Source organism: Pinus tabuliformis, chromosome 9 (genome assembly GCF_031772625.1).
Source record: "Pinus tabuliformis cultivar Carrire ecotype Pingquan chromosome 9, CPIR1, whole genome shotgun sequence".
Taxonomy (NCBI): Eukaryota; Viridiplantae; Streptophyta; class Pinopsida; order Pinales; family Pinaceae; genus Pinus; species Pinus tabuliformis.
This window is the reverse complement of record NC_142307.1, coordinates 1922183325-1922195452: the sequence shown is the minus strand read 5'-3', so window position 1 is coordinate 1922195452 and position 12128 is coordinate 1922183325. Positions and strand designations below refer to the sequence as shown.

At 43.3% G+C, this 12128-nt stretch overlaps 1 protein-coding gene across 1 annotated transcript; it reads left to right on the top strand.

The window, feature by feature from the left end:
* Window positions 1–489: 489 nt before the first annotated feature.
* Window positions 490–6446, top strand: LOC149156625 (uncharacterized). Its single transcript, XM_089444811.1, has 4 exons — window positions 490–1245; window positions 1369–1998; window positions 2280–2921; window positions 3039–6446. The coding sequence occupies exons 1-4, from the start codon at window positions 490–492 to the stop codon at window positions 6444–6446; spliced, it is 5436 nt and encodes a 1811-aa protein (XP_089300937.1).
* The last annotated feature ends 5682 nt before the right edge of the window (window positions 6447–12128 follow it).

Below are 12128 nucleotides of genomic sequence, written 5' to 3'. Positions count from 1 at the left end.
AATAAGATCATGATATCCATAATATTCACTAGCTAACATGTCCACATCATAAACTCATAAACAATTATCATTCATACATAATAATCACATCTGGACAGTCAGTGTAGATTAGTACGACATAATATCGCATCATATTAACTCATACTTGAGTGTCATAACCCAAACCATTTGCATAGACCAATCCAACTTAGTATAATACATATAACATCAAAACATTAATGTAATAACCCTAATCATCAAGTTACTAGCATATAACAACAATAAGTTATATATCATGCTCATCAACAACATAAACCTAATCATCAAGCTAACTATCATATAACAAAACAAGTTAAGATAGTGACCTATATTTTTGTTCAAAATGAAGTCGATGGAAGCTCGGCTCTCGATACATGCACCCCGACTGCAAATCGCTTCAGAACCCTAATCACTAGCCGCCTCTGACTGCTTGCGCTCTCGCCGCCGCCGGACTCCTGCTGGAAGCCTGCAATGGCAAAGACTGCAGGAGGGGAGAGCTCCACCTCCCCTCTAATGGATACTCCAATCTTTGACAAGGAACAGCATGCAAAGTCTCTGAACCCCTCTGGCACAGTCCCTGAAGCTGGGCAGGAAGGACAAAGGACGAATGAAGAAGAGATACCCACAGCCCAGACTGAAGAGGAAAACACAGAAAAAGAGGCGCACAACAAAGCTTCGTCGTCACAGCCAAAGGCGACCTCGGCCACCTGTATCCCAAAGGCTACAGAGTGTATCAAGGTCGATCTGCCAAGCCATCGTATCAATGGTGAGATCCAATACATGCAGGATCATGCACTAATAGGAAAGTTTCTGGGATTCTGGCCTACTGAAAAGGCCTTACAAGGCTGGATAGCCTCAAAATGGAAGCCCAAAGGACAAGTTACCCTGCAGCTTGGACCGAAAGGCTTCTTCACAGCCATCTTTCATTGTGTGGAGGACAAAGCGCGGATATTCGAAGGCGGCCCATACTTCTTCAACTCTTCAGGTCTCTATCTCACGGAATGGAAACCAAGATTTAACCCTGATAAAGAAGATTTCAGCTGGGCTCCGGTCTGGATAAGAATGTATTCCCTCCCAGTGGAATATTGGAAAGAAGAAACGCTGGCAGATATTGGCAACAAACTTGGGACCTTCATCAAAGTTGCGGCTGAAACAAAAACCCGCAAATACACCTCGTATGCCAGGATCTGCGTCCAGATGCACCTAACCAAAGCTTTAGCTGATTCGGTAAGTCTCTTTCACGATGACTTTGAATGGATACAACCTTTAGATTATGAGCATATCCCCTTCCGTTGTCGCAAATGTCATGAGCATGGCCACCTCTTCTGAGATTGTCCATTAAATTTACAGTCCAAAGCCACATCTAATGTCTCTGACAAAGACTCGGAAGGTTTCACCAAAATTCCCAACCGCCGCAGGCATGCCAAGAAAAGCCAGGTAGTCTCGGACAATGCCTTCAAAGCTGACTCCCAGAACAGATTTTCTGTTCTCGCTTCGCAAGTTATGCAAGACCAACCCAGTTCTGACCCCCTAAAGCAGCCCTCTATGCCTTCATCCTCCCACAACCCCTCAGCCCCCATGCAGTCCACAGATCCCGCCTCTTCTCACCTCACTCCTAACCCTTCTTTGGAGAATGCAAAATTGGTTTCAGATCTTGGTCCCTTCACCTCCTCCCAGGGGAAATCTAAGTTGGATAATAAACAGCAAGACTCGGCCATGGAGATAGATGCAGCTCTAGCCCTCAGTCTACATGAAGAAGCAGATGAGGAAGAACAGAGCTCTCCTATTGTCATGGAGGAAGATCAGGTGGATGTCAGCTTAGATGGTCTTGACATCTTCAAACTTGAAACGACATGCAAGCAAAAGGAATACAATTCAATTCCCCCCTGGCAAATAGACAGACTTGAAGGAGTCCTGACCAAGGTGCAGCACAATAAAAGTCTTGGCATACAAGGAGGCAGCCCCTGGGACGGAAAAAAGGTGCTCAAAGAAACCAAGAAAAGGGGAAGAAAGACAGACCTTCAGAGGACCATAATAGTAGGTGAAATACTTATGGAATCGGGGCGATTCCCTAAGTTGACAAAGTTCTATAAACCTAAACCTCAGTTTACATGAAGCTCATCTCCTGGAATGTGAGAGGACTCAACAGTCCCTCAAAACATAGAATGATCAAAAACCTGATTCAACAAGAAAAACCATCCATAGTTTTTCTTCAAGAGACAAAAAGCAGCAACGAAGCTATTGAAAGAATTCGAAACAAGATCTGGGCAGGAAGCAGCTCTATTTCAGTAGACGCCTCTGGAGCCTCAGGCGGTCTGGCCATTCTGTGGAACCCGCAGATTATTTCATTATATGACTTCCATGCCACCCTTCATCTTATCCAAGCATCCTTCCACCTTATAGGCACCAGTATCCATGGGCATCTCACAAATGTTTATTTTCCGCAGACAATTCAGCAAAAATTGGATCTTCTGGAAACGATCTCCATCCTCAATGAAAATAGACAATTTCCCCTCTGGATCGGCGGCGGTGACTTCAACATAATAACATCCATGGAAGAGAAACAAGGAGGTAGAATCAGGCTCGACAGTGACAGCAATGGCCTCAGACAATTCATACAGACCAATCAACTTATGGATATTCCAACCTCCAATGGAATTTTCACTTGGACTAACAAGCGTCGAGGTATTCACCATATTTCCTCCAGGCTCGATAGATTCTTCATCTCGGATAATGCAATCCACCTGGGAGGGGACTTCAATGCTTCCATTATCCCCCAAGGAGGATCAGATCACTGGCCAATTTTGCTACAATGGTCCAGGCCAGGTAACTGTTGCAATAGACCTTTTCGATTCGAAGCCTTCTGGCTCACAAATACCAATTTTAAGGCAGTGGTCAACGAGGCATGGACATCTTATATTCCGCCAGAGGGAGCCAAGATGTATCAATTCCAACAAAAGTTGAAAAACTTGAAACAAGTTCTCAAAGTTTGGAATCGCACACATTTTGGTAATATACAGGCAAATCGCCAAAAATTGGAGCAGCAAATGCAAGTACTTCAACAAACTTTCATTCTAGAAGGCAGAACAGACGAACAAACACAACAGGAGCAGATACTCTGGAACCAAATTGAAGAGCGTCGAAAACAAGAGGAAATTCTTTGGCGGCAAAAGTCCCGAATCAGTTGGCTAAAAGAGGGGGAGAAGAATACAAAATTCTTCCATAAAACCACAATCCAAAGGCGAATGCACAATAACATTACCTTCATCAACAATCAACAAGGTGAAAGAATCGAAGCACATGAAGACATGGAGAAGGAATTCACAGGATATTTTAAGGATATTCTTAAGGAACCCATAGACAACAGGGATGAAGCAATCAGAGCCATCACGCAGCACATTCCTCGCATCATAACTGAGGATCACAATAACAAACTGCTTCAGCCCACGTCACTGCAGGAAGTTGAAGAAGCCATGGCTCAGCTCAAAGATGGAAAGGCTCCTGGGCCTGATGGCTTCACAGCCAATTTCTTTCATGAATTTTGGGAGCTCATCAAAGTTGAGGTTTGGGAACTCGTTGAGGAATCCAGAATCATGCACTGGATCCTCCCGGCCCTTAATACCACCTTCATAGCATTGGTACCCAAGGGAGAAGAGCCAAACAGGCCGGAAAAATACAGACCAATCGCGTTATGCAATGTGATCTACAAGCTTATCTCAAAGGTCATCGCGAACAGGCTCAAACCACTCCTTCCCCTACTCATCTCTCCAGAACAGACGGGATATGTAGAAGGCCGGCAGATCATGGATGGAATAATTCTATCAAATGAGGTAATTCACTCATTAAAGATTCTCAAAAAACCAGGTATGATTCTAAAACTAGACCTTTCTAAAGCTTTCGATAAGCTCAGTTGGAATTTCATTCACAAAATGCTTTTAGCTTTTGGCTTTAGTGCAACCTGGACAAGATGGATCATGAACCTTATCACCTCTCCCAGCTTCTCTGTCTTGCTGAATGGTTCTCCCTCATCTCCTTTTCGTCCCTCTCGTGGCATCAGGCAGGGGGATCCACTTTCACCTTTTCTCTTTGTTTTAATGGCAGAAGGACTAAGCAGGCTTCTCAAATCCGCTGTCTCCTCTCAAGCTCTTAAAGGTATCTCCATCCATGGCCTCAATCCTCTGTCCCATCAGCAGTTCGTTGATGATACCATGTTATTCGGTCATCCATCCTCGAGAGAAGCCTCTGTATTCAAATCTTTACTTTCCCTCTTCTCCGATGCCTCTGGCACTACCATTAACGCCACGAAATCTCAACTCTTCTTCTTCAATACCCCCCCCTCTACGCAAAGAAATATTGCCAGAATTTTGGGGTTCACCATATCCCATTTGCCGTCCAAATACCTTGGGGCTCCCCTTTCTGATTCAGCCATCAAACATGCTTCTTGGAGGTCTCTCCTTGATAAGCTAGAATCAAAGCTTTCATCTTGGACCTTCCGTGCTCTAAATATGGCAGGCAAACTCGTCTTAATCAAATCGGTCTTACAAGCAATGCCACTGTATCTCTTTTCCATCATGGCAGCTCCAAAATGGGTCCTTAAAGCCATTCGCAACCTTCAGCGCAACTTCCTCTGGGGCTCCACTGGACTGAATCGAAAATGGGCTCTTGTTAATTGGAAAGAAGTTTGCAAAATCAAATCAGAAGGAGGACTAGGATTACGGGATCCGCTTCAAAGCAACAATACAATGGGAGCACGAATGTGGTGGAACTGGATCTCCAAACCTCATTCACCATGGGCTAGATTATGGCAAGCAAAATATGCCCCGGGAAGTCAATGGAGCGATCTCATAAGAATCAACTCCACAACCCAAGGATCACCCATCTGGAACACTGCAAAGATTCACAGCAACTTCATTCAAGAACACAGCTTCTGGGAAATTCACTCAGGCACGACAGCAAAGTTTTGGGAGGATTCGTGGCAGCAACTCCCTAAACTTGCAAATTTATTTCAAAAGCCCCTCTGGCAAACTCATATGCAGCAAGCGAACCTCACCCATGTTCACCAATTCTGGCAACAATCCACGCATCATGACTACCAATCATGGAAACCAGCGAGCATCTGGCAGAGGGATTGGCAGGGAGAAACGTATTCTGATATCGATCAGGAACTCACATACCGAAGAATTCGTTACTCCAACCAGCAGGACAAACTCAGATGGGGTCACACACCCAAAGGCACATTCACCACTAAAGAAGCCCATCAACTGCGCTATTCAGACCTCCAAGCGGACAAAGATCAAATATGGGGACAAGTTTGGCTACCAGGGCTATGGCCCAAGATCTCAACTTTCTTATGGCTGCTAAGTAAAAGACGCATTCTTACATGGGACAATTTGATAAAACGGGGATTCATTGGGCCATCAAGATGCCCAAATTGCAATCTCAACTCTGAAACCATCAGTCATTTAATGGAAACATGTCCGCTAGCTAAGCAACTTTGGGAGAAAGTTGAGAAATGCAACATGAGAATGGAACCAAGGAGGGAGGATGTAACGGAAAATATCAGGAATTGGAACAAGAACCCGTTCAAAAGCCAGCTTCTCAACTCTCTATGGAGTCTTATACCAGGCTTTTTGTATTGGATTCTATGGAAGGAGCGAAACTACAGAATCTTTAACAACACATACCGGTCAATAGACGCTCTGTGGCTCATCTACAAAAAAAACATCCAGGAAACCTTAGCCATAAGAACCTGGTATGATACAGACATGCCAGAATCTCAGCAGGAGTGTAATATATTGAAAGAATGGAATCTAGACCTTTCTGCCTTAGCCAAGGACATCATCCGTCCCCCAATCAGCTCCACCTCCCCGACATCCTGGTCCCCACCAGCAATCAACTCATACAAGCTAAACTTCGATGGGGCGGCTAAAGGAAATCCTGGACCTGCCGGATTTGGAGGAATCTTCAGAAGCCACACAGGAGCATTACTGCACATTTACTATGGATCAATAGGCAAAGACACTAACAATGCAGCAGAACTGGAAGGACTCTGGGAAGGGATTTGTCTAGCAGAACAAAAGCACTTCTTCCCTCTTGAGGTCGAAGGAGATTCTCTCATCCTTATAGCAGCGGCTAAAAGAATACAGGCTGGGGCTACTGCAGTCAAGATCGCAACAAGTTGGAGACTGCTCAGTAGATTGGAATCCCTGGAGGCAAAGCTTAAAAATCCCCAAAGTATAACCTTCCAGCATGTAAGAAGAACAGCAAACCAGGTAGCAGATAGAATGGCTAACCAAGGTGTATCTCAGCTATTACCATACTTCTCAGGCTCATTGGATATGGTAGATGATGATCAACTCAAAAAGGACTGCATCTCTTTGGTGCAAAAAGACCTCTCCCTCCCGGATGCGGGTGTCTCACACGCGTAGCAGCCCAGTGGCTCGTCACATGGGCATGTGTCAGCCCGGACGAGCCACGCAGTACTCGGCAGATGGTTTCATAAGGGTGCCGGCGGTTGATCCTCTGCGAGAGTTAATACCAGTCCTTTTAGTCTTAATTTTTCTCCTGCGAATTGGTATAATGGCGCTACAAAGGCCCAGAACCTCTGTCACATTCCCGCATTCTTGCATAGCATATGAGCACTCGGCGGCAACGTTGGAACATCCTCTGGTTCTGTGGGGGATAGCGCAGGGACATTCCTGCTCTTTGGTTAACCTGGCGATGCAGCGCGAGCGTCTGAGAATGAGCAGCCGTCGAGGAAGCTCAAGGGGTCGTGCTTCGGCTCAGAGGTCTGCAATTTCTCCCTCTTCCTCAGTTGAGGTAACTTCTGACCATCACCGCTCCCGGGGTCGAGCAGCAGGCCGTGGCAGGGCACCTGGGTATGGAGAAATCATGGAATGCGGACACACAACGCATCCCACTGTCAGGTATAGAATACCCTGCTCTCTGGCAAATTCCACATTCATCGTTTCGGTTTCTGTTGAGCATTGTGGTAATTCCAGAGGTCAAGAGGAAGCACCGTAGGGAAACCCTCCTCTGGTTCATGGGATTGTACCCACAATTGATATGCAGGTGCCTACTATTGATCTGTTACGCCCTATCAAGGAAAGCTCTTCCCCAGACTCTCAGGCGGGCCCCAGCGAACCGGCTCAGAGGATCCAGCTCTCCGACTCGGATGTCCCCAAGCACTTCAGGGGCAAGGTGGAAGACGCACCGTATACCACCGACGATGAATAATTCGACCTACAGTTTGCTCTTAGTCGCCGGGAAGGGAAAGTTTTTCTCTGTTCTCGCTCATTGTTATCTTGTTTGTGTTTGGATTCAGTCCAGATCTCAAAATCTATGTGTTGGCTATCCATATGTTCTATGTGTCGGCCATAAGCAATGTCATGTGTAGTAATGTTAGTCTGTCATCGCATCCAATTTTTGTACCTGTTTAATTTTGGATATGTCTAAACTTGGGCAAACTGTCAATCTCTCGGAAGGAATTACAGGGCTAAGGCCCTGTTGCAATACTGATGTAATTTTTGACTTTTTGTAATATAATAGAATAGCCTGATTCAGAAAAAAAAAAAACAAAACAAGTTAACTTGTAACATGCTCATCAACAACATATAACATAATCATCAAACTATCTAACCTAAGACAACAATAGAAATGCATACAACCCCAGGTTACTATCATTCATGACTATTTGACACGTGCATATGACTACACTAATCAACTAGCATCTATCATGCATGTAACCACAACACTCAATAAAATGACAAACATGTATATAACCCTAATGCACATATAAATCCAATAACTAGCATACTTTCATGCCAAACATACAATACCTATATGACGATCTTCTCTCACCCTAAAGTATAGTATTCAACCTCACTCCAATGATCTGCATCCCCTACTTTACCTCATTCAACAGATTAGCATCATAACATACCAATAGCATGATGATGACCTAATTTCATACAATGACTTCATGCAAAACAACCTTCACCATGGAAATTGCATGCATAACAACATATAGACACTATCATGAATAAAAAATGCATATACAACCATACACTCATGATGACACATCCCACAACAACACCATCAACCTTCACATGGCGATATCACTACAACCATGATCAACACCATGAAAATGAAATAAGCACGTGGACTACAAACATAAGGAACACATATGAAACCGACATGAATGCATGACCAATACACACAACCCATCTAGTCTGAGGGATGAACCATGCTTTGATACCACTCTATAACACCCTCCTCCCCCATTTACCCAAGTAATCGGCCAACCGAGGTAGACATGTGACAAGAGAATACTATGATTAGATTCAACCTCCTATGTGACCTTAAGAAAATGTAATCAATGGAAACACAACATACATACCTTCCACATCAAATACAAGACCCCTGAGAACCATCCCAACTCTTCAGGTAGTTATCCCCTCAGTGCCACTGGTGTTTTTGACCACTTAACCTCTGGACACTCTCATGCTATAGGCCTTCTAGCGTCCAGAGGCTCTGGGTGCTCTCATGGCAAGGCATGCTAGTGTCCAGGGACTATTTTTCCTAATGTTGTGCCAGTGTCCCCAAGATTTGAGCCACTTTTTTAGGCCTAGAGCCCAAGTCATGACCTAGTATTGAATGACACCTTCAGAACATAAAGATGGCAAGGAAATAATGATGCAAATGTAAATACTTGAACAAGCCCTTAATTGGACCCCTACTACCCATCACAGGAATTTTGTCAAAAATATCACAAATATGTAATCTATAGGTGTAAATAATAGATTTAAGCGTATAGATCTCATACTTATCTGAGAATCACTAAGAGCCATTGTTCCCTCATATCATTTGATGCATTATCATCTATTAGGTTATAGATACATTGTCCATTAATTTACAAGTAAAAACATGATGAGAGCGATACATAGCCACTGTCATAAAACACACATATAACGAGCATAATAGAAGTAGAAATACCAATGAAATCATAGTCATATGATCCACATATAAATCAATATAATACTCATAGAAATACAAGGAGAAATAACCTCTCATTAATGATGCAAAATCCAAACCGGGGATGGGACTACCACATCCCAGCCGACCATAGAATGATTGTGCCAACTCTCTCTTCAGCCATTCACCCCCGTGACATATTCCAAGCATGAATGTGGGACTCAAACCAAAAGAACCAATCAGGGCATCCCAAGGCTAAACCACCTCACCCTCATTAATAGAAACCAGGCTTTACTATAATCCATCTCGGATCCCTAGGCCAACACAATAAACATGTCCTAACAGGATTTACCATGATCTCCATCAGATCGCTAGGCTAAACAAGCACGGATGGCACCAGATTTCTCCACCTACACCATGAGGAATTTTCCTATCTCCTAGTCTCTCAGGCTTTACCGCAATCCAAACTCAGATCACTAGGCCCTAAACTGAGATCCACTCTCCATGATTTACTGCATATCCCAAATCCAGTATTACTAGGACCAACAGAAATAAAACCACCTCTTGGATTTACCAAATATCTTTCCATTCACTAAAAAGGATTCCTAGGCCCACCGAGGCAACACAATCTTGGCTTTACCGCAACCCAGAGTTTGGCTCAAGGGTCACTAGGCCAATGGCCTTATTGTAACAACCCTGGTGAAAATTCCATGTAATAAAAGTTAAAAACAATAACCACAATCGATGGGACACGTATTCCGAGATAAATTTTGGGCAATACATCCTAGCGGGTGTTCATTTGGTTGTCTATGGCTAAGGAAATTGGCAAAGGCAATGATAGAGGCTTTGGAAAGGAAAAATCACATTTTTGGCATTTATTTATGAAAATAAGGGAAATTAGGAGAAAAGGAAGGTGAAAGGTCACAAGTTGCATGTGAGGAGGAAAATGGTGGAAAATAATGGAAAATGAAGAAAACAGAGGCCTCATTGATAAAATGGTTTCTGAGTATCAGTGGAAAAGGCTTGGTCAATGTAACCCTTTGATAAATTTAGTTTTGGTTCTCTCTCATTATTATCTCTCTCTCATACTCTTGGACAAAGAGTTTTCTTGGAGCACTTTGGCATTGGAGAAAGAAAGGAAAAGAAGGCAAGAGGAAGGAAAGATCAAGCAAGGAAAGGCAGGATCAAGCAGCTACAACAGGCTTCATTGCAGGTATCGACTTGCATGTGTATTTTACTTGCGATATTTGGCATTCATGGGATTGCATGTGTTTCTTTTCTACCATGGCATGGGTTTTGCTAGGTGTGAGAATATTTTCAGCCTAACCTTGCCATTTCCTGATAGCTTTAATGAGATGGGTTCTCTCATTCAGTTTATGTGGGATGGCCAGATTAGATTCGAAGCTGGGTGGGGTGGATCTCTGAATTGAAAAACACATGGTCTAAGTGGTCCCTGAACCATATTGTGGATCACAAAGCCATTGGACTAGTAACCCCTGAACCAGATTGTGGGTTGTAGTAAAGCCAGATTGTGTGCCTCGGTGGGCCTAGGAATCCTTGTTGGTGAATGGCGCGATATACACTAAAGCCAAGAGGTGGATTTTCTCTCCCTTAGGCCTAGTGGTCCCAGGATGGGATGAATGGTAAAGCCTCGAGAGTATGTCTCAGTGTAGGGCCTACTGATCATTGGATCAGACTGTGGATTATGGTAAAGCATGAGAGACTAGGAGGCACTCAAATTCCTCTCGATGTAATCAGAGAACTCCAGTGGCATCCATGTTGATTGGTGTTTTTCTTATGTGTTATATGAGTCCGACATTCATGCTTGGAATATGGCACAGGGGTGATTGGCTGAAGAGAGACTTGGCTCAGCCAATCTATGGTTAGGTGGAGCGTGGTAGTCCCATCTCTAGTTGATTTATTGAAGTTATTAATGAGAAATTCATTCCATTTATTTTCATGTGTAAAAGTACTGATGTATATATGGATTTGATGGTTGATATGTTTATGGTATTTATGTTCCTATTATGTTGGTTATATGTATATTTTATGACAGCAACTATGTATAGTTCTTAGCATGTTTTTACTTGTAGATGAATGGATAATGTGCCTATGACCTAATAGATGATAATGCAACAAATGAGATGAGGAAACAATGGTTCATAATGATTCTCAGATAAGTGTAGGTTTTAACCCTGTACAGAAATTACCTGCATACGAATTCTAAAACACAGAAAATAAATAATGCGAGAGCAGAACACATATACACAGAGATTTTCCCCAGGATCCCAAAACCAGGACTACCAGCTTGATTTTTTCATTATGCTCCTTTCAATGTTACAATACATATTTACACATGTTGAAGTATCCAATACCATGGACCGAAAACCATCGCATCTAATACCATGGACTGAAAAACCATCACATCCAAAAAAAAAAAAACATGTACAAAAATCATGCACAAAACCATAGGTGGGTCCGCCTAACCTAACATAGGGTCCAAAACCAAAATTTTCTGGGGCGCTGCCCGAAAACCCATAAAGTGGGGTTATGGGTGCCCCTCAAACCCCCTGTTAACTACGTGGAAAAAATATAACACAACCCAACATTCTCCCACTTGTTGTTTTCTTTCCACAGGTGGCCACAAGAGAGCTTAGTCATTTTTCTAGCCCTGAAATGCCCATTGTCTCTCTACACCAAGAGAACTTCTCAGAGCTCACAGATTTTGTCATTGCATCTGCAGTATTCTTCAAAGTGTCCACCTTTACCAGCAACACCTTTTTGTCTTCTATCATATCCCTCACAAAGTGATACTGAACATCAATGTGCTTTGTCTTTGAATGATATGCGGGGTTCTTTGCCAAGAAAATTGCACTTTGGCTGTCACAGTCTATCCTTATAGCTTCCTATATTAATCCCGTACTTGAACACAATATCTGCAACCAAACTGCTTCCTTGCTTGCATGAGTGGCTGCCATGTATTTTTCCTCTGTAGTTGACAGTGCCACTACAGATTGTTTCTTACTCATCCAACTGACTGCACCTCCAAATAGGTTAAACACATACCCGCTTGTAGATCTTCTCTGATCCATAACACTCTGTCCAATCCTGGTCTTCCTTGGTAGCACAAACCATAA